The sequence below is a fragment of the Monodelphis domestica genome, chromosome 5 (genome assembly GCF_027887165.1).
Source record: "Monodelphis domestica isolate mMonDom1 chromosome 5, mMonDom1.pri, whole genome shotgun sequence".
Taxonomy (NCBI): Eukaryota; Metazoa; Chordata; class Mammalia; order Didelphimorphia; family Didelphidae; genus Monodelphis; species Monodelphis domestica.
Genome location: NC_077231.1, coordinates 122,613,608 through 122,639,683, shown reverse-complemented (window position 1 = coordinate 122,639,683; position 26,076 = coordinate 122,613,608). Strand labels below are relative to the sequence as shown.

General features: G+C 37.1%; 1 protein-coding gene across 1 annotated transcript in view; it reads right to left on the bottom strand.

Moving 5' to 3' along the window:
* ANO2 (anoctamin 2) overlaps positions 1-26,076 on the bottom strand; it is a 532,091-nt gene that overhangs the window by 397,867 nt on the left and 108,148 nt on the right. Inside the window, exon 3 of the mRNA XM_056799271.1 lies at positions 4,673-4,824. Within this exon, the coding sequence (XP_056655249.1) occupies positions 4,673-4,824 (152 nt within the window). The remainder of the gene's footprint in view (positions 1-4,672; positions 4,825-26,076) is intronic.

Here is a 26,076-nt window from a genome sequence, read left to right as displayed (position 1 = left end):
TTCCTGAAGAAATACAAGGCCAAGGCTGTCTAAAGGGAAAGTTCAGGAATAATATTCCTGAACTCAAATATCCTAAATGAAGAAAAAGAGATCCATTTCCAAGGGTTGTTGATTTTAAAGGCATTTTAGCCTTCTAGTCAAAGGAGGGAGATTTATTGAGAAGAGTCTGTCTTTAGGGTTGCCTTATAAGAAATCTCAATTTAAGAGTTCTGACCTTCAAAAGAGAAAAGGGTGGGAGTGCAAGGCATGTTTCTGGAAAAGCAGAGCATCACCCACATGGCTCCCAAATCTGGAGCAACAATCAAAAAGATATGAGAGCAAGCAATGGATATTCTACAATCTGGCTTCTGACCTCATGACTTCTCTAAAGTCACCAGTGATCTCTTTACTGCCAAATGTAATGGTCTTTTCTCAATCTTCATCCTTCTTGAAAATTATTCCCAGGAATTGAATTATCATGTCTATGAAGCTGCTTTTTAAATCTGTAAATTCAAACTGAGTCTCTCCTGGCCTTTATTTTACCCAAATCAATTGTATTTGAGTGTCTCAAACTGAATAGGTTTCTCAAACTTAGCACATCCAAATTAGAACTTGTCTTTCTCCCCCAAATCTTCCCATGTTCTCAACTTTCCTCTCACTCTTTCTCCTCCTTACCCTGGCTCAAAAATCCCAGTGTTCTCTTTAACTTTTCCCTCACCCTCATGCTACATATTTCATTTGTTATCAAACCTTGTCATTTCTACCTTTGTGACATCTCTTGTTTATTTTCCTTTTCTCCTCTCAAACATCATGTCTCACTTGGATAATTGCAAGATCCTTCTAGTTGTTCCCCCTGTCTCAGACATCTTCCCATATTCAGCTGCCAAAGTGAATTTCTTAAATCACAGGTTTTATCATATGATTCAACCCAATAGTTAACTCCAGGGACTCCCTATTAGTTCCAAAATCAAATATCACATCCTGTAGCATTTAAATTCCTTCCCAAAATGGCCAGTTTATGCCTTTTCAATTTTTTTTTTTTGCATTTTTCTTCCCTATGTTACACCCTATGCAAAGGCCAGATCACTGTTCCTCAAACACAGCACTACACTTCCCAACTCCAGCCTTTCCATTTGTTTCCCCATATGCCTGGAATTTTCTCCTCTTTTATCTTTACTTTTTACTTCTCTGGCTCCTTTCAAAAACTCAGTTCATGATGTAAGAAAGAGATTACTACACCAGAGAGATGTTAGCAAGCAAATGCGAGAGATGGAATTTTGAAGGAACTGTCAATCAAACAGAAGGAAGGAAGATTCCAATAGAATCTGATGAGAAGGCAGTTGGGAAAGCCAGCAGCTGAACTGAGAGACTTTTTTTTCCTGCTGACTGGGAGGAAAGAGGCTGAGAAACAGGCTTGCTCTGAATTCCTGGCTACTCATTGACTTAATATTGAAAAGATTGGAGCTTAGCTCTGAAGAACCTTTTCAGTTTATCAGGATTATTCCCTTAAAGACAAAATAACTTTATTTCCCTGTATTGAACCCCATAGGAGATTAGGGAGACTTTAATTTCCGTCTTCCCTCTCCCACCTCCCTTAATTCCCTTAAATTAAGACTAAAACCCCTTTCAGAAGAGTTATATTGTGTAATTAATCCTTAAGAAACTTCTGATTGCTTATCCTTTGAGAAAAGTCATTAAGATTATCTGGGAGAGGCACAGGAAGGGGTGGGGGGGTGTAAACCTTAGCTTTTCCTCTAACTTATTTCCTGGTATTATCACTCCAACACCTCTGTTACCATAAATATATTAGTAGGAGCCTCTATTACAATGTCCCACCTTCTTCAAGAGACCTTCCTTAGGTGTCTCTAATGCTAATAGTGCCCTCCCTCTGAGATTATCTTCCATAGCTTCTGTATATATACCCTATATGAAGTTAGTTATTTACATGTCTTCTCCATTAGAATGTGAGCTTCTTAAGAGTCTAAGAGTCTAAGAAAGACAGTGTTTTCTTTCTATTTCTTGTATTTAGTTCAGTGTTCAGTACATAATAGACACTTGATAAATGTTTACTAACTGAATGACTAACCTTGCTCCCTACCATTATTATGTTGAGCTACTTGGACAATGCAAAATGTGCCACCATTGGAAGCTGAGTGGTGTCCAAACCACAAAGTAGCTGTTTGGGACTCTGTGGGAGGCTTAGAGATCCTTCAGAATGGCAGGGTATTACCTGACTGACAATTTCAAGTTCTGTCCCCTTTCAAGTGGAATGCAAAACATGGGACAGCATTGAGTTAAAATAACTCTAAGACACTGGTGGAAAAATAAGACCTATCAGAAGAGAAGAATTTATTGTTTATGTACCACAAGGAGGGATTTATCTATTTCCTGTATTTGTCTATGAGCTCCATAGTCTGTGGGGTGAAATAAAAGTTGTCTTCTATCCAATATGCATTTGTTACCTTAATTGCATTTTGAAATCTAGGGACATATTACTTTCTCTTGTGGAAAGTTGGATATAAAGTGTACATGAGCTATATTCGGAGATTTCTGAGATTAAATTCAAGGGGGTAATCATGAGGCAAATGTAATGCTTGGAGGTCCAGCCCCAATATCATATCCAGTATATCTGAGTCCAAAGTTTAAAACTGGGAAAGGGCAGGATTAGTAAGTCTTTTACATCCTTCTAAGCCTAGCCAACTATTCAGATTCCCTCAAAGCAACTTTTACTGTTCTCGATTTTTTCCATCTTTTGGGTTCCAAACCTCTCACCTGTATAAATGGAGATTTTGAACCTTTGGTCTTCATCCCCCAGAAGTCCCTTAGTATTTCCCAAAATTCAATTTTCCTGTGCCCCCACATTTTTTGTGATTGTATTTAAGTGGCTGGAACTCCTCCTTTTTCCTCTCTTGGACCTGGGACCAGGCTGAAGTCAGGCAGTTCTTTTGTTTTCGTTATTATTAATAAAACTTTATAAAATATAATATTTAGTGATTATTAATTTTTAAAACCCACATTTTTGGAGACCATGAAGGAACTTCTGGGGGATGAAGTCCAAAGGCTCAAAATCTCCATTTGTACATACTCCTGAATTCTTTGCCTTTTCTTCCTAGGTTGTCAGTCTGTGGATTTCATTGGATCAATACTCCCACTTCAAATTCAAACACCAACAAATGTTTCCCTTTTATAGTATCTCTAAAATATTCACTCCTACTTGAAGACTCTTTTTTGCTATCTTTCTAAAGGCTTCTGACAGGTCAAAGTGTTCAGGGTAAGAGGCTAAGAATAAAAGAATGGGGGAGGAATTCCATGGAGACTGGAACAACCTCCAGGAAGTGAGGCAGAGTGAGAGGAGCAGAACCAGGAGAACATTGTACACAGAGACTGACACATTGTGGTACAAGAGAACGTAATGGACTTCTCCAGTAACGGCTTTACAATGTCCCTGAACAACCTGCAGCCATCTACGAGGAAATAAAAAACAAACTATCCTCAAGCAGAGGACAAACTGAGGGAGTAAAAACACCAAGGAAAAGCAACTGCTTGAATACAGAGGTTGAGGGGACATGACAGAGGAGAGACTCTAAATGAGCACTCTAATGCAAATACCAACAACAAGGAAATGGGTTCAGAGCAAGGACACATGTGATAACCAGAGGAATCACACATCGGCTAGGGAAGGTGTGGCGGGGTGGGGGGGAAGGGGGGGTGGAGGAAAAGAAAATGATCTGTTTCCAATGAACAATGTATGAAAATGACCAAATAAAATAATGTTTAAAAAAAAAAGAATAAAAGAATGGGGAGGTAGAGAGAAAACTGAGGGAATTCAACTCTTCTCCCTCCCAACACATATCACACACACACACACACACACACACACTCACATGAAGGCACATACACACACACACACACACACACATACATGTGCAAGCATTTCTTTCCAGTTTAGCTATGATGTTGAAAATCCAGAATCTTAGTAGAGCCTTGTGCTTTAGATAGGGAAGTAAATGAATTTTCCATACTTCTTCTTAGCGTACCCAGAATAATTACAAGCTGTTCCACCAACCCATTACAAAAGAATAAACCTTAATTATATAAATAACATTCGCAAATATAAATTATATATGTGTGCTATAGAATACAAATTATAAATGGGGCTAATAATATCTCCAGTACCTATCTCAGAGGACCAAATGAAATGATACACTGTACTAGGGAGGGAGAGATCCTTGAATTTAAGTCCAGAGTCCAGAGTTCAAATTCCAACTATACCACTTAATACCTATGCAACACTGTCAGGTCAGTTCACTTTTCTTATTTTTTCTTGACTATAAAACAAGAGAATTAGACTAGATAACCTCTGAGTAAGCTTTCTGCTCTAAATATATTATTGATCATCCACAAGTATTTATTAAAGTGACTACTATGTGCTGGGTGTTGGGGATACAAATACAATGAATTAAAAAAAACTAACTCACAAGGAACTTACATTTTACTGTTCTGTGAGATGATGGTATCTAGTTTCCTTCCACAGCTAATGTTTTAAACTTTATAATACATGCAAAATGCCTTAGAAACTTTAATGAGCTATATGAATGTCAGGTGTCATTAACTTGTTAACCTAACCCTCCCTGGATCAGCCATCTATTTTTTAAAATTCTGGGTCCCACATGCCATCAAACCAAGTACTCACAGATACAGCTTCTCCCTGGAGAAGGGATAGGAGAGGTTTTTCATCTTGTTGTTGCTATGTTCTGGAACTCGGGGCTGTAAGGGGTAACTCATCTTCTGCAGAAACTCATTGAACTTCTTTGCAATGGTGCCTCCTGATTTGATCTCGTACATCTATAGAAGGCAAAAGCCACAAGGGTGAAAAGGAAGAAAATGAAAGAGATAAATGAATCCTTTTTCCTTCCTCCCAACCTTCTTAGAGTCAGGATGCCCTCACTGATACATTTTAGGAGCAGGGAATGGAAGAAAGATGGCTTCTAGGAAGAGCTAGCTCCTGACTCTTCTTCTCAAATTCCTTACAAAAAGCTGATAGGGCAGTAGTTTATTCTCTTACTTGTGCTAATATAGGAGAACAGTGAAGCTAATTCAGGCACTCCTCAAAAGCTTTAAAAATAATAATCATTATTCATTTAAAAAATGGAATAATATGCAAATATGCTTTGCATGATAATACATGTATAACTCAGAAAAAGAAATAAAATAATAATCATTAAATAATGGAATTTTCCAATAAAAGGAAATTTAGGAACCATTTAAGCTAATCCTTGCTACATAGATGAGGCACAGAGACAAAAAGGTGACTTGCTGAAGGCCATACAAATGGTTAGTAGCAGAAGACTCCAGGAGAACAGGGAGGGCTGGTAGGTAAACTCCCAAGTACCATATGCTCTACCACCTATCAGAGATAGCTTCCTGTCTATATATATGAGTATAAAATACCTTTGTTTCATACATTCATCTTCAATAATGCATTTATCCATGACCTTTCTAGTAAGGACAATCCTTCCATAGATGCCAAACCTAAACCCATTCTATACCCTATAAGTTTTGGGTTGTTTTTTTTTTTATGAGTTGCTCAGCCTCAGAAATGTTTTCCTCCTCCCAATAGTCAATCTCTCTTTCTCCAAACTTAGCTTGGCTACAGACTGTTACTGGGCCCACATTCAAAACCATTCTGACCCATTGGGACTTGCCAAAGCTCACACTCTGCCAACATGCTATTTGTCAAACCAAGGTCATCTCCCCACAAATCTGGTTTGGCCTTCAAGGCTCTCCATAGTCTGGCTGGAATCTATCTCCCAGCCTTATCTCCAGCAACTTCCTTTCACATTCAAATTCCAGACAGACTGAGCTATTTCTCCTTCTTTAGTCCTCTCCTATCTTTTTGGAATTGATTTCTCCTGATCTCTATCAAAGCCACTCTCTTCCTTTGAGGCATGAGAGACTTCAGTGGAAAATATGCCCACATACCTCCAATATAGTGTGCATGTCTTAAATGCAAGCTCTGTGTGATGTTATACAATTACATTCAGCCTACCTCTCTCTCTCTCTTTCTCTTTCTCTTTCTCTCTCTCTCTCTCTCTCTCTCTCTCTCTCTCTCTCTCTCTCTCTCTCTCTCTCTCTCTCTCTATTTCTCTCTCTCTCTCTCTCTCTCTCTCACACACACACACACACACACACACACACACACACACACACACACACACAAACAAAGACCTATTTTGTGTAATCTGGATCCCTGAGTAGAGCTCTGTTTAGAGTCTTCTCTGCAGGTTCTTTCTTTAATTACAGAATAAGGAGGCTACCTCCTGACAAAGTCCTAATGGCATGTCTACCTCCCTGTCTTCTGAAGCCTTCTGGTTGCATTCAATGCTTGGTATGGTCAGAAAGTCAGTATTTCCTTCTATGACCAGTGTTCCTCTCTTTTCCATTTAATTTCTAACAATAAATAGGACAAAATCATTGAAATCACAATCCTAGATGTTGCAGAAAAATATCGAGTCCACCATCCTTCCATTCACAGATTCCCCCTTAAGTGATACTTTCCATGTCTATCCTCTAAAGTCTTAAGGGATTCACAAGTTTTCAGCCATGTCTTAGAAACAACTGATCTATTGTTGACCCAAAAAGTCCTCCTCTCTTTCAAAAAAAAATAAATAAATAAAGTAGACAGTGGTAGGTAGAGAAGACTCTACATAATGTGCAGATGAAGAAAATATAGTCCTAGGATAGAAAGGAGTCTGACTGAATTGAGGAAGTGAAAGACAACAGAGCCAGGAATCATAATAATTCAACTGATAGAGTGAAAATATCTTTGGCATTTGCATAGAGCAAGTATTATCTCCATGTAAAAGATGGAGAGACTGAAGTTTATAGAACTTAAGGGATTAGTCCAATGTCTCACAACTATTTAAGCACAAAAGTCAGGCTTCAAATCCAGGGCTCTGGCTCAAAATCCAATGCTTTTTATACAATTTGACACTAGAGAGAATTTAAATACTTTTCCCTGGAGACTATGCCCAGAATTTCACTATTAAATACTAAGCACCATGATTATTATAAAATAGGAAAGATGATAGATTCCATAGTCAGAGGACCTAGGTTCAAATCCCATAAATCCCATCTCTGACATTTACTACCTATGTGACCTTGGACAAATCACTCAACATACCTGGACCTCAGTTACCTCTTTGGTAAAATGAGAGGTTGTACTACAGGACTTTCTAAGGTTCCTTCCAATTATAATTCTGGGATGATATGATTCTTTTTTTCTCTCCCACATTCTACCCATCAGAGAACATTAGTTTCCCAGAGATGATTTTTATTTTCTTTTAGGTCTAAATACTAGTTCTGAATTGCAGTGATTTCCTCTAGCAAGGCCAATAAAAGACCTTCAAAATCAAAGCAAAGTTTCAGAGAGGACAAAATATCCTGAGACCAAAGAACATGATGGAGAAGAAGAAGGAAAAAAAAACACAGGAGTCCTGGGTCCCTGCATGGAAGTTAAAGCAAGTAGCTTCAAAATGAAGAATCATAAATTTAACTTTAAGGGTGTGGTACAGATTCAACTTTCTCCACCAATGAAATACATGCACCTATGGCCATCATCAGAGTCAAGGTTTGAGCCAAGAAAAGTATACAGAGTTTATTTTAGAAAAGGAAAAGAAAATAGGCATAGTATGATTTGGGGAAAGTCAACTTTAAAAGGTTCAGAGTAAAGATAAGTAAGGTCCAAATAACTAATATTTTGAAAAGCAAGTCTGTACAAGACAGATAAGAAGTTTTCAAAGATGCAAAAGACATAAGTAATAATGATTCTGAAAAAAAGAAAAGAGAAAAGCTGTCTAAAAAGTCTACTATCCACTATAGATACACATTGACAAATTTACAAAAAAATTAAGACAAGCATAACAGATGGAAGGAAGGGCAACTAGCTACAGATAAATACAAGAAAATAACACTATACCTTTAAAATTTGTGCCAGGAACACTAAAGCCTTGAATAAGCTTAGACAGGCAGAACTTAAAGATAACAAAAAGGGATGTTGTTTTTTAAAGCTACCTTGTGGGAAAGAGAAGGATCAAAGAAGGCAAATGACTACTGCTCCTGATGGACAGGATGATGATGCCAGATGGCATTCAAAAAGCTGAGCTACTCAACACTTTGGGGCTTTTCTTTTCTCTTCCATAGAAAAGGATCACTGGACTAGAAAGGTTAGGATAAAAATGATGATTCCATAGCAGAAATACAAGATAAATGAAAAGATAATCACATAGCATCTAATTGTCCTCAAAGAACTCAGGTCACCCAGCCAGGAAAACTATATTCCAAAGTACTAAAGGAATAGGCAGATATGATTACTGAGCTTCTGTCAATAATTTCTTAAATGTCACAGAGAATGGGGAAGATGCCAAAGTATTGGAGAGAGCAACAATTATCAAAAAAAAAATTTTTTTTAACCCCAAATGGAGTCTATAGTCTCCAGTAAACATTGTCTTCTGTACCTGGTAACATTCAAAACTATATTATACGGGGGTGGTTCAGTGATTGAGAGTCAGCCCTAGAGATGGAAGGTCCTGGGTTCAAATTTGGCCTCAGACACTTCCTAGTGACCCTGGACATGTCACTTAACCTCCATTGCCTAGCCCTTACTGCTCTTCTGACCTTGGAACCAATGCACAGTATTGATTCTAAGACAGGAGGTAGGGATTTTTTTTAAAGAATTTACTATAAGATAATAGTTTATGGGTGTGTAAAAAGGAATAAAACATGGATTTCTCAAGAAGAGGTCATGTTGAAGATGATGGAGATTAGCAACCTAGCTGAACTCTCCCAACATGCCCTTCCAAATAACTTTAAAAATGACTCCTCAAATTTAATTTTGGAGCAGTAGAGTCAATAAAAAATCAGAATGAGACTTTTTTCAGTTTCAGATAACTTAGGGGGCTGACAGGTGAAAATGATGATGCCAGAATCATTGATGGTCCCAGGGTATACATAGCAGAGGCACCAGCACCAGGATTTGGAGGCAGCTGCAATGGTAAACAGCAAAAGATTCGGGAGCTGTTAGGCCAGAAATAGAAGACAGGTTGGACAACTTTTTAGAAAAAGATTATAGGAGACCTTTTGCTGCACTGGTTGCAGCTTACCTTGATTGTCAACTCAATTACTCATATGCAGTTCTAGATCAGGTCCAGGACAGAAAGGAGTGCATGTGGTTGAACACAAAAAAACTGAGACTCTAGTCACAGTTCCAAGGTGGAGAGGAACACAAGCACTTGCAACTGCAGAGAAACAGGGGTCCTTCTTGGATAAATATCAGAGCACAGACCAGGAGATGGGTGACCACACACATCCTCCTGGATGATAACACCTTGGAAGCATAAAAAATTAATGTAATTTTCTCTGAAAACAGCAGAATGAAAAGTTCTGAAGCTCAATAGCATCTCTTCACCACTAGATGAGCAAAGCCCATAGGCTGGAAAAATGAGAAAACAACCAAAAAAGAATTTGACCATTAAAAGTTACTATGGTGGAAGGGGAAACTATGACAAAAATTCAGAAGAAGATAATAATTTAAAGACAGTTATAACCCCAGAATCAAAGAAAATGCTGATTGGACACAAGTCCAAAAAGAAGTCCCAGAAGAACTAAAAACATATGAATAGAAGAGTAAAATATTGTGGGAAGAAAATAAGAGTGATGAAAGAAAATTATGAAAAGAGAATTAACAGTTTGGTAAAGGAGACACAAAATAATCCTGAAGAAAATAATCTTAAAAAGAATAGAATTAATCCAATGGTAAAAGAGACATAAAAAGTTACTGAAGAAAATAATTCTTTTAAAATCAGAATAGGCCAAATGGGAAAGTAGGTACAAAAATTCACTAAAGAAAAAATATCTAAAAAAAAAGAATTAGTATCATGGAAAAAGAAGTACAAAAGCTACCTAAGAAAATAATTTCTTAAAAATTAGAATTGGACAAGTGGAGGCTAGTGAGTTCATGAGACTTCAATAAAAAATAAAACAAAATCAAAAGTATGGGAGAAAAAAACAGAAGAATGTTGAAATAACTCATTGGAAAAATAATTTAGAAGCTAGATATTATGTCTTGAGAAATTATCAAGGAAAATTGCCCTATCTTAGATTCCGAGAGTAAAATGGAAAACATTTTCAGCATTCCTGATAAAAAGCCCAGAGCTGAATAGGAAATGACATTCCAAAAGAAGCCTCAAAAAGGAATACAAAATATAAACAAGAAAGAGTACTCAAGAGTCTCAATAAAGTTAAACTCTTTGAATTATTTTATGGGAAAGTGAGATAAGCAGCTCCTAAGAACTTCATCATTAGTAGATCAGTTAGAAGGAGTTTATGAAGACAGAGGGCATGGGTGTGAGTCAACTATATTGGGATGATCTCCAAGGGAAAAAAAGAAATATAGAGGTGAGAAAGGAGATTCACTGGGAGAAGAGAGAAGTAAAATTAGAAAAAAAAATTTCTCACATAAAATGAATGTACAAGGAAGAACTTTTAGAGAGGAAGGGGAAATGGAGGGTGATGGGCAATGCTTGAAACTTACTCTCATCTAATTTGGGTTGAAAGGGAAAATAATATATATAAATGTTCAGTTACATATAAAAACTAACCTTCCCAATAGGGAGATAAGAGGAAAAGGGGATAAAAAATTTGGGGGTGGATGAGGTAATAAAAAGAAGGGCAGATTATTGGAAGCAGTGAGGTCAGCAGGAAAATCAACTCTTGAAGAAGGATAGGATAAAAAGAGAGAGAAAAGGATAAACAGAAAAAAATAGGTTGGATAGTAATATACTGTTAGTAATAAGAACTGTGAATGTGAATAAGATGAGATTATCTATAAAATGGAAGGAATTAGTAGAATAGATTATAAATCAGTATTCAACTATATGTTGGGCACACATGAAATAGAAAGACATAGTTAAAATAAAGAACTGAAGCAAAATCTTCTGTGCTTCAACTGAAGTAAAAAAGACAGGGGTAGCAATCATTATCTCAGATAAAGCAAAAGCAAAAAAGAGACCTAATTAAAAGAGATAATTAGAGAAACTACTTTTTGATAAAAGATGTGACAGACAAAAAGTTTACAACTTTCTCTAAAAAAGGCATCATTTTTTCAAACATGTAGGGAATAGAGTAATTTTTTTAAACATTCCTCAATTGATAAATGATCAAAGGATATGAACGTGCAGTTTTTAGAAGAAATCAAAGCTATTTATAGTCATATAAAAATGCTCTGAATCACTTTTGGTTAGCTAAATGCAAATTAAAACAACTCAGAGGTACAACTTTACAGCTATCAGAAATGACAAATGCTGGAGGGGATGAGGAAAAATAGGTACACTAATAAACTGTTTGTAGAGTTGTGAACTGGCCCAACTATTCCAAAAAACAATTTGGAACTATGCCAAAGGGACTATAAAACTGTTGATACCTTTGACTCAGCAATATCATTACTAGCCCTGTTCCCCAAAGAGATCAAAAGAAAAGGAAAAGGACTCATATGTATAAAAATATTTAAATCAGCTCTTTTTAGAGGTGGAAAAATTGGAAATTGAGGGAATGCTCATTAATTGGGGAATTGCTGAACAAGACGCTTCATAGATAGAAATGATGAAGGGGGTAGAAGGGGCTCAGGAAAAAAACATGGTAAGACCTATAGAAACTGAGGCAAAGTGAAGTGAGAACTGAGAGATTATTGTGCACAGTAAAAGCAATGTCGTAATGACAATCAGATATGCTACACTGATCAATAAAATAATACAAGACAATTCCAGAGGACTAATGATGAAAAAATGCTTTCGATATCCAGAAATAGAATTGATGAACTCTGAGTGCAAAGTGAATATAATTTTCTTGCTTTTTTGCAATATAATTAACATGGGAATATTTCCCATTATTTCAAATGTATAATTGATATAATTTTATTTGCTTTATCAATGAAGGGGGGGAAGAGCAAAAGGAAAGGACAGAATTTGGAACTCAATTTAAAAAGAAAAGAATCTTTAAAATAAATAATGCTTTTCAAAAGAATAGGTCATTGATGGAAAGACCTCTATGAATTGATACAGAATTAAATAAAACCCAGAGTAACAATATACAAAATAATAGATGATAGATAATATGAAATATAATGAAGAAATCATTTAAAGGTGATTGAACTTCAGAGTAATTGAAAAAGATAATGGTCCTGGAAAACAAATAATGAAAAATTCCTCCATCTTCTCAAGAGATTTAAGGTACAACTCAGGGAGAATGATGTATACACTGTCAGATACAGTCATTATGTTATTTATTTTTGCCTAATTATTTTTATTTGTCACAAGGGAGAGTTTAATTTGTGAGAGGCAATGGGGAAGAATATACAGAAATGGGCATAATGTAAAAATAAAAGGCATAAAAATTCATTCTTAAAGGAAGGTATAATGACAAACTAATCTTATTTTTTAGGTAGGATAATTATACCTGTAAATCAAGAGGATGTTCAAGAAATAGTATACTTGGGTTTCAGCAAAGCATTTTATTAAAGTCTCTCATGTTATCCTTTTATACAAAATGTAGAGAAAGAGTTAGATGATTGCACAGTTTGAGCAAATAACCAAGAGGGACTAAATGGATAACAAATTAGGGAACAATCTTCAGTAGAATGTCCCAAGAATCTGTCCTTGACTCTGGACAATTTACTATTTTTATTAAAAACTTGGATGAAGGCTTAAAGAGTATATTTGTGAAATATGCAAATGACATGAAACTGGGAAAGACAGCTAACATGTTGTATAAGAGGGTCCAAATCCAAAAAGACCACCCAGGTTAGAAAAAAAGGAGCCAAATTAAATAAAGATGGAATTAAATAGGAACAAGTGTAAAGTTCTACACTAGGGTTTTAAAAAATCTAGGAAGCCGGTCCTGTGAAATAAACTTAAGGGGTTTTATAGATTGCAAATTCAGTGAGTCTTAATTGTGATGAGGCTAGTACTATCCTAGACCCCATTTATAAAGGCATAGGGTTCATTATGAGAGAGTGTCAGCCTATATCTGAAGAACTGAACAACATAGTACTTCAGAAGAGGACTAAGCAAAGGATCCAGGACTGTTTACAATGGAAAAGAAAAGATTTGGGGAGAAAAGGAACATTGAGGTCTGCCATAAGGACTCGAAGGCTTATCACATAGAAAAGAGATTCAATTTGTTCTATTTGGTCCCTGGGAACAGAATCATGAGCCACGAAGGTTTCTTTTCAGCAGGGGTGGTAAAGTTCCAATTATTAGAGCTGTCCAAAAGTAGAGAAGAAAAGAGGAAGGGTGGGTTCTCTCTCACTGGTGATCTTAAAAATACTGGAGAACCTAGTGAAGAAGGAATTTTTAATCAAGCATGTAGTTCTTAACTTGCCCTCCATACAGTAGTCATTGAACTTGAATGGGGTGGGGGGGAAGAATGCCACCCTTATTTTCATTAATCTTTAATTGAAATTTAGCATTTCCTTCAGTTACTTAAAAACATTATTCTGAGAAGTCTCTAGGCTTCACCAGACTGCCAAAGGGATCCAAGACATGCAAAAAGTTAAGAACCCTAAACTGGGGAGAGCTGGGTATCTCAGTGGATGGAGAGCCAGGCCTAGAGATGGGGGTCTTAGGTTCAAATCTGACCTCAGCCACTTCCTAGCTGTGTGACCCTGGGCAAGTCACTTGACCCCCATTGCCTAGCCCTTACCACTCTTCTGCCTTGGAGCCAATACACAGTATTGACTTCAAGTCAGAAGGTAAGGATTAAAAAAAAAAAAAAGAATCCCTAAACTACTTGTTCTTGTCTTGGATTGTGAGATTCTATAAAACTCTTATGAAAATGTAACTTTTCACTGCCCCTAGTACAATACATGGCTCCTGCCTTTGGGGAACCTAAAATCTAGTTGAGAAGATAATATATTAACATATGAAGAGAAGTTTATATTCCAATAGAATGTCAACTTCTTGAGGACCTAGGACCTAGTACAGTGCCTTGAAGGTAGCATAACACTTAATAAATGCTCAGTCAATTGAACTGAATAACTAACATGGCAGGTAGTGTGTTCCAATTGACAATTAAGTAGTTTTGAGACAATGACTGTATTTTCCATATTGAAATTGGATTTAGCAAAATTGAAATGATTTGGCAAAAGAGAATTGATTTATGTAGCCTCATTTAAAAAGTCCATTTTCTTTCTTTGAAATCAAGGCTGTCCCTCAAAATCAGGAACACTGTAGATCAAGAACATCAGTGCTGTAAGAATTTAGAGAATGAAAAAATTATGCGCTATTATGGTCAAGAATCATCTTAGAGGTGGAATAACTTGAACTGATTATTTTTAAAAGCATAAGGGGAAACCAGGTGGCTCAATGGATTGAGGACCAGGGTTAAGGACCAGAGGTCCTGGGTTTAAAACTGACCTTAGACATTTCCTAGCTGTGTGATCATAGTCACTTAATCCACCATTGCCTATCCCTTATTGCTCTTCTGCCTTGGAACTGACATACAGTATACTCTAAAAGTAAGGGTAAAAAAATAAAAAGATAAACATCAGGTAGGTGAAGAGAGAGAGAGAAGGAGAAGGAGGAGAAGGAGAAGAAGGAGAAGGAGAAGGAGAAGGAGAAGGAGAAGGAGAAGGAGAAGGAGAAGGAGAAGGAGAAGGAGAAGGAGAAGGAGGAGGAGAAGGAGGAGGAGGAGGAGGAGGAGAGGAGGAGGAGGAGGAGGAGGAGGAAGAGGAGGAAGAGGAGGAGGAGGAGAAGAAGGAGAAGAAGGAGAAGAAAGAAGAAAGAAGAAAGAAGAAGAAAGAAGAAAGGAGGAGGAGGAGGAGGAACAGTAGGTCAGTTTTAGTCCTAGCTATCAGCAGCCCACCTTCCACAACTCCAACCTTTAACAGTGGCCTGGGCACTGCTCCCCTGGAATGAGGCCACAGATGAATGAGCGAGTATAAAACTGATCTAGTCATCCTCACAGGAAATCCTCTATCAATCCCAGATCTGGGCCAGACAGTTTACCCCAAAATAGACCACTTGGAAAGCAAAGGGAGAGCAATTCAAATGGCCATCACCAGTCCTCTGCAGCTACTCATGGGTTTTCTTGGGTAGAAACAATTATCTTCTTTTTCTTTGCCTGCTGACCCTAAAGCAGCCGCTTAGAACCAAAGACTCTGGCTGAGATTCCCCTTTCCCAACTTTAGCCATCATCTAAAGGCCAGAGAACTCCTTCACAGCAGGCTCCAGGAAAGCCTCCTCTTTCTTTTTTATTATTATTAATACAATCATCAGCAACAGCAGCATCATTATTACTGTTATTCTTGGCCATCAGAGAATTATGAACATCCCCAGAACAGTGAGACACATGTTTGCCAGCTGTTCCCCATTATGCCTTCCCTGGGTACATGATACGCCTTTCATGTGCTTAAAATCATAAATAATTTTCAAAGTATGTTGCTCTTATTTTTTTAAATTTCAGGATTCAAATATGGTTCTAATAAAATCCTGCTTTGACCTCATTGTCACAGTCTAAGAATCTTACTGAGGTCCTTTTTTCTTTCTTTTTCGCCCCTTGTGTCCCTTGTGTCCCTAGGTACTCTGAAGGGGTGAATTCCGGAACCCATAACTACAAGTATCAGTGTGGTCTGAGGACTGTTCCCTTTTCTTCTCTGCATTAAAAACATTTGCCTTCAGAGACTACAGAGAAATAAGACACGAATGGGGAGACTCTACATAGATTAATACATTCAGTTCTCAATTATCTGTGGGTAGAGTATCAGCAGCCACCTGAGAGCTCTTTTTCCCCTAACAGCTGGATCTGAGGTGATTGCCAGGAGAACTGAGCCAGGAAAGGGTCAAGACTAGGAAGGAAACATTTAAGAATGTCTTTTTAGGAGAATTGGTGTGCTTCTGGTTCTATTCTCTTTTAAAAAAATAAATTTTATTGATATGTTGGATTTTTCAAACATTAATAAAATTTTCTCCAATATTTCTCCCTTGTCCCTTCCCAATTAATTAACGTGCATTAAGCTCTTGTTATATGCAACCAATATGCTAAATGCTAGTGATTCAAAAAGTGGTAAAAGATAGTCTCTGCCCTCAAAGAGCTTAGAGTCATCTTTTATAACTACTACCACTGAGAAAAGGAAAAAAAAAGAAAAACAAAAACAAAAAGCAGAGGGGAAAATCTGCAGAACTGCTAACACCTCACAAAAGTCTGAAAATATGCACAATACACCACATTCAGGGATCTGTAACTTCTGCAAAAGAGTAAAGAAAAGGTGACGACTTGTACCCCTTCATTGGAGCCATGATTGTTCTTTATGATTTTACAACACCCACTTTTTTTTTGGGGGGGGGGGGTTGGTCACCCTTTCCATTGACATTGTTGTAGTTATTTTGTATATTATATTCTTGGCTGTTTACTTTTCTGCATTGATTCATATAGATCTTTCCATGCTTCTCTATTATTCTTATTCATCACTTCTCGCAAGACAGTGATATTCTGTTACATTCCACAATTTGTCTAGCCATTCCCCAATCAATAGATATCTACTTTGTTTCCAATTCTTTGCTATCACAAAGGGCATTGTTCTAAATATTTTGTATATGGAGACTCTCTTCTCATTAATGAACTCCCTGGAGTAGTGGAATCTCTAGGTCAAAGCGTATGGACATTTTAGTCACATTATTTGCCTAATTCCAAATTGCTTTCCAAAACAGCTGAACAGATTCATTACTCTGCTGACAATGTTCTGGGGCGCCCATCTTCCCACAATTCCTCCAACACTTCCTATCCCTAGCTTTGTCAATGTGGAAGACATGAAGTGAAACTTCAGCGATGTTATAATTTGTATTTCATTTATTAATGCTTTGGAGCATTCTTTCATGTAATAGTTTATAAATAATAGTAGTTTATAATATTTTGCAATTCTTTTGAGAACTGTGCATTCATATCTTTTACTTATCTCTTGGGAAATAGCTCTTGGATATATAGATGATATATATGTGTACAAATACATATCAATTTCATATAGATGTTGTAATGTCTGTTTGTAAACATGTGTAACACCACATTTTCCATTCTTCTTGAGGGTAAGGACTACTTAGTTTTTATCTCTGAATTCCAGAACCTCACACACAAGAAGCTCTTAAAAACATTTCTAATTTAATGTAGCCCACTGTACTGCCAAAGCTTTTGGAATACCGATTGCTTCTTCCAGTATTAGCTATCCTTACCATCTTTGTGTCATTTGAAAACTTAATAAACATTCCTTTTAACAGCCCCAGGACAAAACAACTTCCTGTAGGACTCCATGAGAAATCTCCCTCCAAGTTGGCATTGATATAATAATGCCTACTCTTTGTTTTCAGTCGTTCAAACAATTCTGAATCTAACCATACTATCAGCTAGCTCACATCTTCTCATGTTGTCCATTAGAATACCATTTTTTAAAAAATCTTTAAGAGCAAGGTAAGTTCTGAGCACTATGTTGGTAACCCTGACAAAAAAGAAATGAATAGCCAATTGGGTGGCTTAGAAGATAAAAAGTCTGACCTGGAGATGGGAGGTCCTGGATTCAGATTTTGTGTCAAACACTTCCTAGCTATGTGACCCTGAGCAAGCCAACTCTTCTGCCTTCGAACAGATACTTACTCTCAATTCTAAAACAAAAGGTATGAGTTTTTAAAAAGAAAGAAAGAATGAAAGAAAATGAGACATGTTGATAAGCCTTTTTATTTTAACCCTTACCATCCATCTTAGAATCAATACTGTATATTGGTTCTAAGGCAGAAGAGTGGTAAGGAAATGGGTGTTAAGTGACTGACCCAGGGTCCCCCAGCTAGGAAGTATCTGAGGCCACATTTGAATCCAGAACTTCCTGTCTTTGGGCCTGATTCTCAATCCACTGAGCCACCTAGCTGCCCCCCCAAAAAAGCCCTGTTCTTAATGAAGCTCTGTTGACTCTTTGTGATCACCATTTGTTTTTTGAGATGCTATTAATCATCTCTTTAATCATACATTCCAGAATAATGCCAAGATTTGAAGTCAAATTCATAGTTCCATAGTATATATTCTCTATTTGTTTCCCCTTCTTCAAAATCAAGATGACATTCTACTTTCTTCAGTCTGTGGTTCCTCTCCTATTCTTCATGAGAATCCATAGATCATTGACAGTGGCTCAACAATCACATTCACTACTTCTTTCAGGAACCTAGGATGCCATTTTTCAGTACCTAATGTCTTTAACCCATTAAGGACAGTTAAAAAGATTGCCTCTTTCTTATTTATCTTATCTATTATAATTAATGAGATTATCTAAATAATCTTGTTTATCATGAGTATCATCTTCCTATTAGCTACTTCTAGTCCAAGTATTATTTTCTTGCCAAAGAAAAATCAAATCCAAGCCAAAAAAAAATAGAAGTATTTCTGCCTTCATTCATTCTATTGTCTATTTTATTATACTACCCAAACCCAAGAATCTAGTATCTCTCCTCAGTAAATCAAAAAACAAAACCAAAAAAATAAATGTTTTCTTTTTATATTTCTCAAGATAAGATCATTTAGTGTTTTAGTGCTCTTGACACTATTTTTACAATGCCATGCCATGCTTTTGTATTTAGGGGACAAAGGGGGCAGAATGTAGCACATGTTGTGAGACAGTTGCCTCCTTGTTGAGTTTCACATAACTGCTTTTTTATATCACAAGAGGGTTAAATAGGGCCCTAGATGCAGAGTATATAAAGAAATCACTAGATTTTTTTTCAAGCCTTTCAAAAAAGAAATAACTCCTGAAATAATTAGGGAAGGCAATGGAATCTCTTCTGGAATTTCTGGAAAATTATGATCAGACTCCATCAGTCTGGAATAGTGTGAAGAATGAACAAAATGACCTCTCAATTTTATGAGTGTTCATAGATTTAGGAGGGGAAAGAGAAAATAGGGATCATCTAGTCCATCTCCCTCATTCTATAGATTAAAAAGAAAAAGTTGAGATCAACTGAGATTATCTGTCTTTTCCATCCCAGTTCACAGAATTACAGCGTCGCAGATTTAGATAATTTAAGATCTTATAGTCCTAATAGGCAGTCCAGAATCTATGACAAATCAAAGGTCATAGGCTAATAGATTCAGAAGTGGACTTACTTCAGAGGGCACCTGATCCAACACCTCATTTTACAGATAAGAAAACTAAGGCTCAAGAGGATTAAGTTATTTGTCCAATTAATATGCTGAGACAGGATTTGAACCCAAGTCATCTGACTCTGAAACCTAGGGTTTATTCCACTGTGACAGACTGGTATAACTATAAGATCATATTAGGATAATATATCTGTGGGGATTAAAGAAACAAAATCAATCAGGTCCTTCTGGGTAAATAAGTTTCAATTTTTGGAAATCAAATTCTTCTTTCAAGTTCTAGGCAGTATTTCTTTTTTAAAGTGTCAAAGAAGAATCCACCTACACACAAACATGCAAAATTACTTCATACTCAATTATATTGTTTTTAAAAACTATATTCAATTATATTGTTTTTAACATTCAGTGCCAAAAAGACATATTTACAGAATAATAGAATCTTAAGAGTTGGAATTGATCGTAGTGACCTTCTAGTCCAACATAACCAAGGGTCTCTTCTACATCCCCAACAAGAGGTCATGCAGCCTTTACTTGAAGATTTTTAATATGGAGAAATATACAATACACCAAAGCAGTCCATTGAACTTTTAGACACATTTTCATGAAATGTAAATTATTCTCTGCAACTTTTACCCATTTCTCTTTAGTTTGTCTTCAAAGTCCTGTCTGAAAACAAGAGTATTATTAGTTCCTGTCCTCCTGCTCTTGACATTTAAATTCATGAGGTTTTCTGAGTCACAGTATAAAATATCTCTTATTTTAGCAATGGTAGTTCTAGCTACAGAGAGGAAGGTTCCAGAGATTTAGAGTTTGCAGGAACCTGGCTTATAATTTGGAAAGGCTGGGGCCAATAGTGTTGTAGTCATGGCACAAAACTGGAGCCAAGAAGGACAAGGATACCTCGTAGAAAGGAGATACCAAACTCTACCTGCCTATCTCTTATTTCTCTTTTTTGGGGGACTCTGAAGTTTTACCAATGCATTTGTTTCTCAGCCACAAACATTTATCAATACTAGTCCCATCCCTCATTAGAATCCTTCCACAAAGAAATACAATAAAGTAAAACCAATGGGTCTGGAATCCATGCTTAATGGGTTATACAAAATTCTGTACCCCATCTCTCAATTGAGAGGAGAGAGAGAATTTCACCACTTATCTTCTGGAACCAATATTAGTCATTGTCTTTGAGCTAAGTTTGAAATATCCTTTAGTTTTACTTTCATCTACATTATTGTGGTCATGCTGTCTACTGTCTTTATGCTGAATTGGTCCATAAAAATCTTCTTGTTTTTTTTTCTATGAAAAAAAGTTCTATTATGTTTATTTTGGTGCATTTGGGAATGTTTTCTAGCATGCATACCCCATTGTGGAAACACTATGTAAAATACTGTGCAATTTGGTAATTTTTTACAAATCATTCCAAATTAATCTTCAGAGCCACAAGGCCAATTTATAAGTGCAGGAGCAGTTCACCAATCCTATATTCCCACAACCCTTCCCAGATTATTGTTGTCTTTTAATATTGCCAAGTAGCCATGTATTATGTATTTCAACACTGAGGCTAAAACCAAATGTGAAATAAGGATTCAAAATATATGTATATGTGTGCATTCCAGTAAGTCCAGTTATACATTCTCCTTCCTTTTATAAAATGGTTTGTGGTATAAAAACAAAGCACATGAACAAAAAATATTTTAAGATTCTTTCAAGGATATAAATCAAAGCAACTCTGATGTTTCACCTTTTAGCCAGGAAATTTTTAAATGGCAAAAATATAGGAATAATCTATGTTAGAAGGGTTATGGAAAGACTAGATACTCCAATCTGTTATGAGTGGAATTATAAACTGATTCAAAGATTCTTTTTTTTTTTTTTAATTTTATAATTACAAAAGCTTGTGTCAAGGGCTGACTTTCAATAGATCGCAGCGAGGGAGCTGCTCTGCTACGCACGAAACCCCGACCCAGAAGCAGGTCGTCTACGAATGATTTAGCACCAGGTGCCCCACGAACATGCGCTGCGCTGATTCAAAGATTCTAGAAAGCATTTAGGAATTATGTGAGGAAAATAACTAAAATGACTGTATCCATTCACTTTCAGATACCATTGCTAGGTATAGAGCCTCAGATGTCAAAGATAGAAAGAAAATCCCATCTACACAAAAATAATTTTTTATAGTTGCAAAGAACTAGAAACAATGTCCACTTTGGGTTTTTGTCCACTAAAGAAGGAATGGCTAAACAAACTCTGATGCATGTAGTCATAGTCTCTCGGTAACCGAGGATGACGATTGTCTTTGTGCATTTCATCTATGATAGGTGAGTGTGCACAAAGACACTTGTGCGTGAAGGAGATTTAAGTGGAAAAGTCGATGCACAGAGACAGTCCCGCTCTCTCGGCGTTGGAAGCCTGGGTCCAGTGGCATGAAAAATCGTTACACCTGGAGGCTTCCTCAGCTGCATTGGATGGCCGTGTTGTCCTTTGTGCTCCAAAACGCCCTAAGCACTCCACAGTGCTTTGCTGCGTCGCCCTCTCAGCCATTGAACCTTCTTATTGGTTTCTTCCGCCTGTACCGCCAAAGCAGTCTTCACATGCTGGGTGAGCAAAGCCCTGGTTCACCAGGGGTCGATGGCCCGATGGCTACCCTCACAAGGTTTAGCTGGCCTGTCGAAGCCGTTGCCTGGGGTGTGGCCGCTGCCGCATGCTAGCAGCTACTGGGAGCCACAAGTGAGAGCTGGGAGTCAGGTGGGAGTCAGAGACTGGAGAGCTGCCCTAGGAGGGCACGACAAGCCCTCCATACCAGAGATACTACCCCTCCCTGAGCACCCCATACACCAACTTAGGAAAGTAGGGAGAGCAAACAGGTACAATTCCCTGGAATCAGAAAAAGAGATATCCCACTCCACCCTCATTTCTGTTAACAATCAAAGGAATATAGAAGATGCATGAATTTAATAGATGCATGAATATAATAGAAAACTACTGTACCATAGGACATAACAAATATGCAGAATACAGCAAAAAAGATATAATAAAAAATAATGGGAAAAATAATTAAATTATCCTCATCTAGGCTCATCTTTATGAAAGGGTATTAAAACACTCACCCAAGTCTATTTGTTAATTGTGTTCCTTCCTTCTCCCTCTTTGACTACCTCTATTCCCCACAATGCTCGACAAACTTTCCTTGACTTTTAGGGAAGAACCATTAAAGAAAACCAAAAAAGAACCCAAAGCATTCTGCATTCTTTCCACCCTATTTAAATGGCACCCATAAAATCTTTAAAGATAGAAAACACAGTCTGAGTCCTCTCCACTGCTTCTCCATTAAAAACAAATGTTTGGGATTGGCTGTACTAGGACGACATGGGAAAGGCCCCAGCAACAGCCAGTCTTATATTAATAGACACATTACTTCTTCTGTTGAAAAAAGTTAATAATAATGAAAATGAGTGCATTCAGATTGTGAGAACTATGTAGGTGCCATTTAAAGTGGATACTTGGAGATTTCATCTCATCATTTCCCACCCAGGGAACTTCCTGAATCTCATGATCTCCAAAAATGCATCATTCCAAAAGATGAAATCAATTCTGAAATTCTTATTTTCTCAGATTATCTCCCACTCAGACTTTAAAAGACTACCCCTATGCAGCATCCTACCCATGTTCCTTCAGTTTATGTGTTGTCTTCTCCCATCATATTGTAAGTTCTTCGAGGGTAGGGACTGTCTTTTGCCTTTCTCTGCATCCCCAATGTGTAGCACAGTGCCTGGAACATAGTAGGTGCTTAATAAAATTTTATTGACTATTTGTTAACTAGATAACAACACCAAGAGCAAGAATCCACATGTTCTCCATTCACCATCAAATTGGAAGGGTTATGGAATAACCCTTCTGGTTTGTGCTACATTTTGGTGACCACAGTGGGTTCAGCTAACATTTTGAAGGGTGAAAAAACTCTAAAGTGCATCTCTCCTAACCACCCCCTACCCCATCTTAGAGAGAAGAAATTAAGAGATGTGACTTTCACAAAGAAACACAGTTAAGAACAAGTACTCAGGTCTTCTTATTCCAATTGAGGACTTTTCCACTGAACTGGCAATATAATCCATAGTGTAGTCAATAAGCATTTGTGAAAATGGGTCTGGGATGGGAGGGAAGAATAAAAGGGTGGCTCCCTTCAATTTCCATCTGATCTATATTTTTATGCTGAAACACTTTTCTCATGCCCAGGGCCATATTGAGGAACACAAAGCTGATGTGTCCATTACCACAAACTAAGTCGGGGTTAGGGTAGCACATTCATTGGATGAAGATACAACATTTTTAATGAACTTAAGAATTGATCCTGACATCAATTCTTGGTTCAATAAACCAATCAGTAAGTATTTCTTGAAAAGTTGTCTTTGACAACGGCTATGGAAGCTACAACAGAATTAACACTGTGTAATAGGGGAAAGGACCAGCACCTCTGACGCTACAGAGTAACATAAGCCTCAGTGGATGATGCTAAGTATAAGAACAGAAACTCAGAGAAGGGAAGAATCAGTGGAGTCTGAAGTGGTAAGGAAGGCTGACTGGGGAAGCATGGCTTTGAACGAGCCCTTTAAGGATGGGTAGACAGAATGAGACATCTATTTTTGGACATGCAAATGTGGGAATTCATTTTGCGTCTCTATGAATTTTTGTTATGATGTTTTTGTTTTGCTTTGGAAGGCAGAAAGAAATTTAATATTTGTTCATTGGGGAAAAAAACGTTTTCTAATTTTTAAAGGATTATATTATTTGACTGGATAGAAAAGTTGTTTACCACCTAACATGAGAACACCAGATAGAAGGAAGTGAAATCTTCTGAAAATGCTTTCTTTGCCTGAAAAGGAAACTTGGGAAATATATAATTTTATGTCTGGGTCTCAGTTTCTTCATATGTGAAATGAGAGAGGTGGACAAGATCAATGACATCAAATTCTAATAGAAATGGAGACCACTAACATGCAGAAAAATCCCTGTGGGCTAAATGTTGACTTAAAAAAAGCACACACCTGTAAAAGACTTAGTTATTCTCAGCAATACAATGATTCAAGACAATTCCAAAGGACTCCTGATGAAAAATACTGTCCACATTCAGAGAAAGAACTGATGGAATCTGAGTGCAAATCAAAACATGCTGTTACCCTTTATTTTCTTCAGAGCTTTTTTTCATGTCATCTTCTACAAAGTCACCAATATGGAAATGTGTTTTGCATGATATTTCATGCATGACCTAAATTAAATTGGTCATCATCTCAGGAAGGAATGAGAAAAGGGAAGGAGGGACAGAATTTAGAACTCAAAATTTTAGGAAACTAATATTAAAAATTGTTTTTACATGTAATAGGGGAAAATAAAATATTGAAAGATTTCAAAGTCAAATATGTTTACATATATATGTATTATTAATACATCAACACCTTAAAGTCAAATAGGACCTACATTTCAATCTAGTCTGGACCACACTCAGGAATGCTGCAGACTGCAGACGACAGGCTGAATGTTTGACACCACTGTGGAAGATGACCTCTAAAGCCTCTTCCAGTTGTAAATTCCATGATCCTATGGACTCCACCCTGTTCTAACATTCAGATCTACATGCATGAGATTAAGTACCTAAATGCAACCTGAAACCCAGGAATCCATTTCTTTCCAAAGTTCAGGAATGTAGGAAAAGTCCTGAAATGCTGTCTTGTTTTAAAACAAATCATCTAGCAGATCACAAAAGGCTAGATAGAGGTTTACCCACAGATATAAATTGCATTTCCCAGTTTGATCTCCAGATAGGATGATAACACTATAATTAGAAAAGGCAAGTGGAACTGTATAAAACAAGTGAAATGCATTACAAGCAGTTATACCAGTCTGAAAATGGCTCTTAGCTGGGAAATTTAGTTAAGGAGAAAAGACCAAAAAATCAGCCTGGTGAAACTCTAGTGCTCTGGGGCAGACTGTTGTCTCCAGGGTCAAAATCAGAAGAAAAACTGACATTCTCATGAACCATGGTTCTGTATACACTTTTTGTTTTAATTAGAACTGATCATTTAACTGATAGCCTGAGTTCTGCGGTATAATTGTTTTTTCTAATTCCTTACTTTCCATCTTAGAATCAATACTGCGTATTGGTTCTAAGGCAGAAGAGCAGTAAGGGCTAGGCAGTGGGGGGTTAAGTGATTTGCCCAGAGTCACATAGCTTGGAAGTGGCTAAAGTCAGATTTGAACCAAAGACTTTCAATCTCTAGGCCTGGCTCTCATTCCACTTAAACCCCTAGCTGCCCCCTCTGCTGTACAATTCCTACTGATAGACCAAGGATGTATTTACAAATAAAATTCAAAATTGCTCATGAAAATGCCATTATATTTCCATTAACTGATAGACTTAATCAAGGCAAGAGCTCTTATTCTCAGTAATAAAGTGTGAACATGAATTTACTAAGTAGCTCTTTGTTTTTGACACCAATCTTTGAACTAGTACATATTTGTGTTAGGTAATTCTATCCTCCCCATATAGTCAATGACCATTTCCCATTCCCTTTTGTTCTGGGTATATTAAAAAAAAAATTGGAAGAGCTCAGTGAGAATACCATTTCCCCCAACTTTACATGGTACACCAAGAGGTCTAATGCTAGTCAACAAGCCTACACAATTATATTTGTAGTTGTTTAGTCCTTCAGTTAAGTCTGACTCTTTGTGACCCAATGGACCATATTGTCTATGTGATTTTCTTGGCAAAGATACTGGAGTGGTTTGTCATTTCCTCTTCCAGTGGATTATGGCAGAGGTTAAGTGATTTGCCCAGAGTCACACAGCTAATAAGTGATTGAGACTGAATTTGAACCATGGTATTCCTGGTACACTATCCATATATGCAGAGCAAGTCATCAG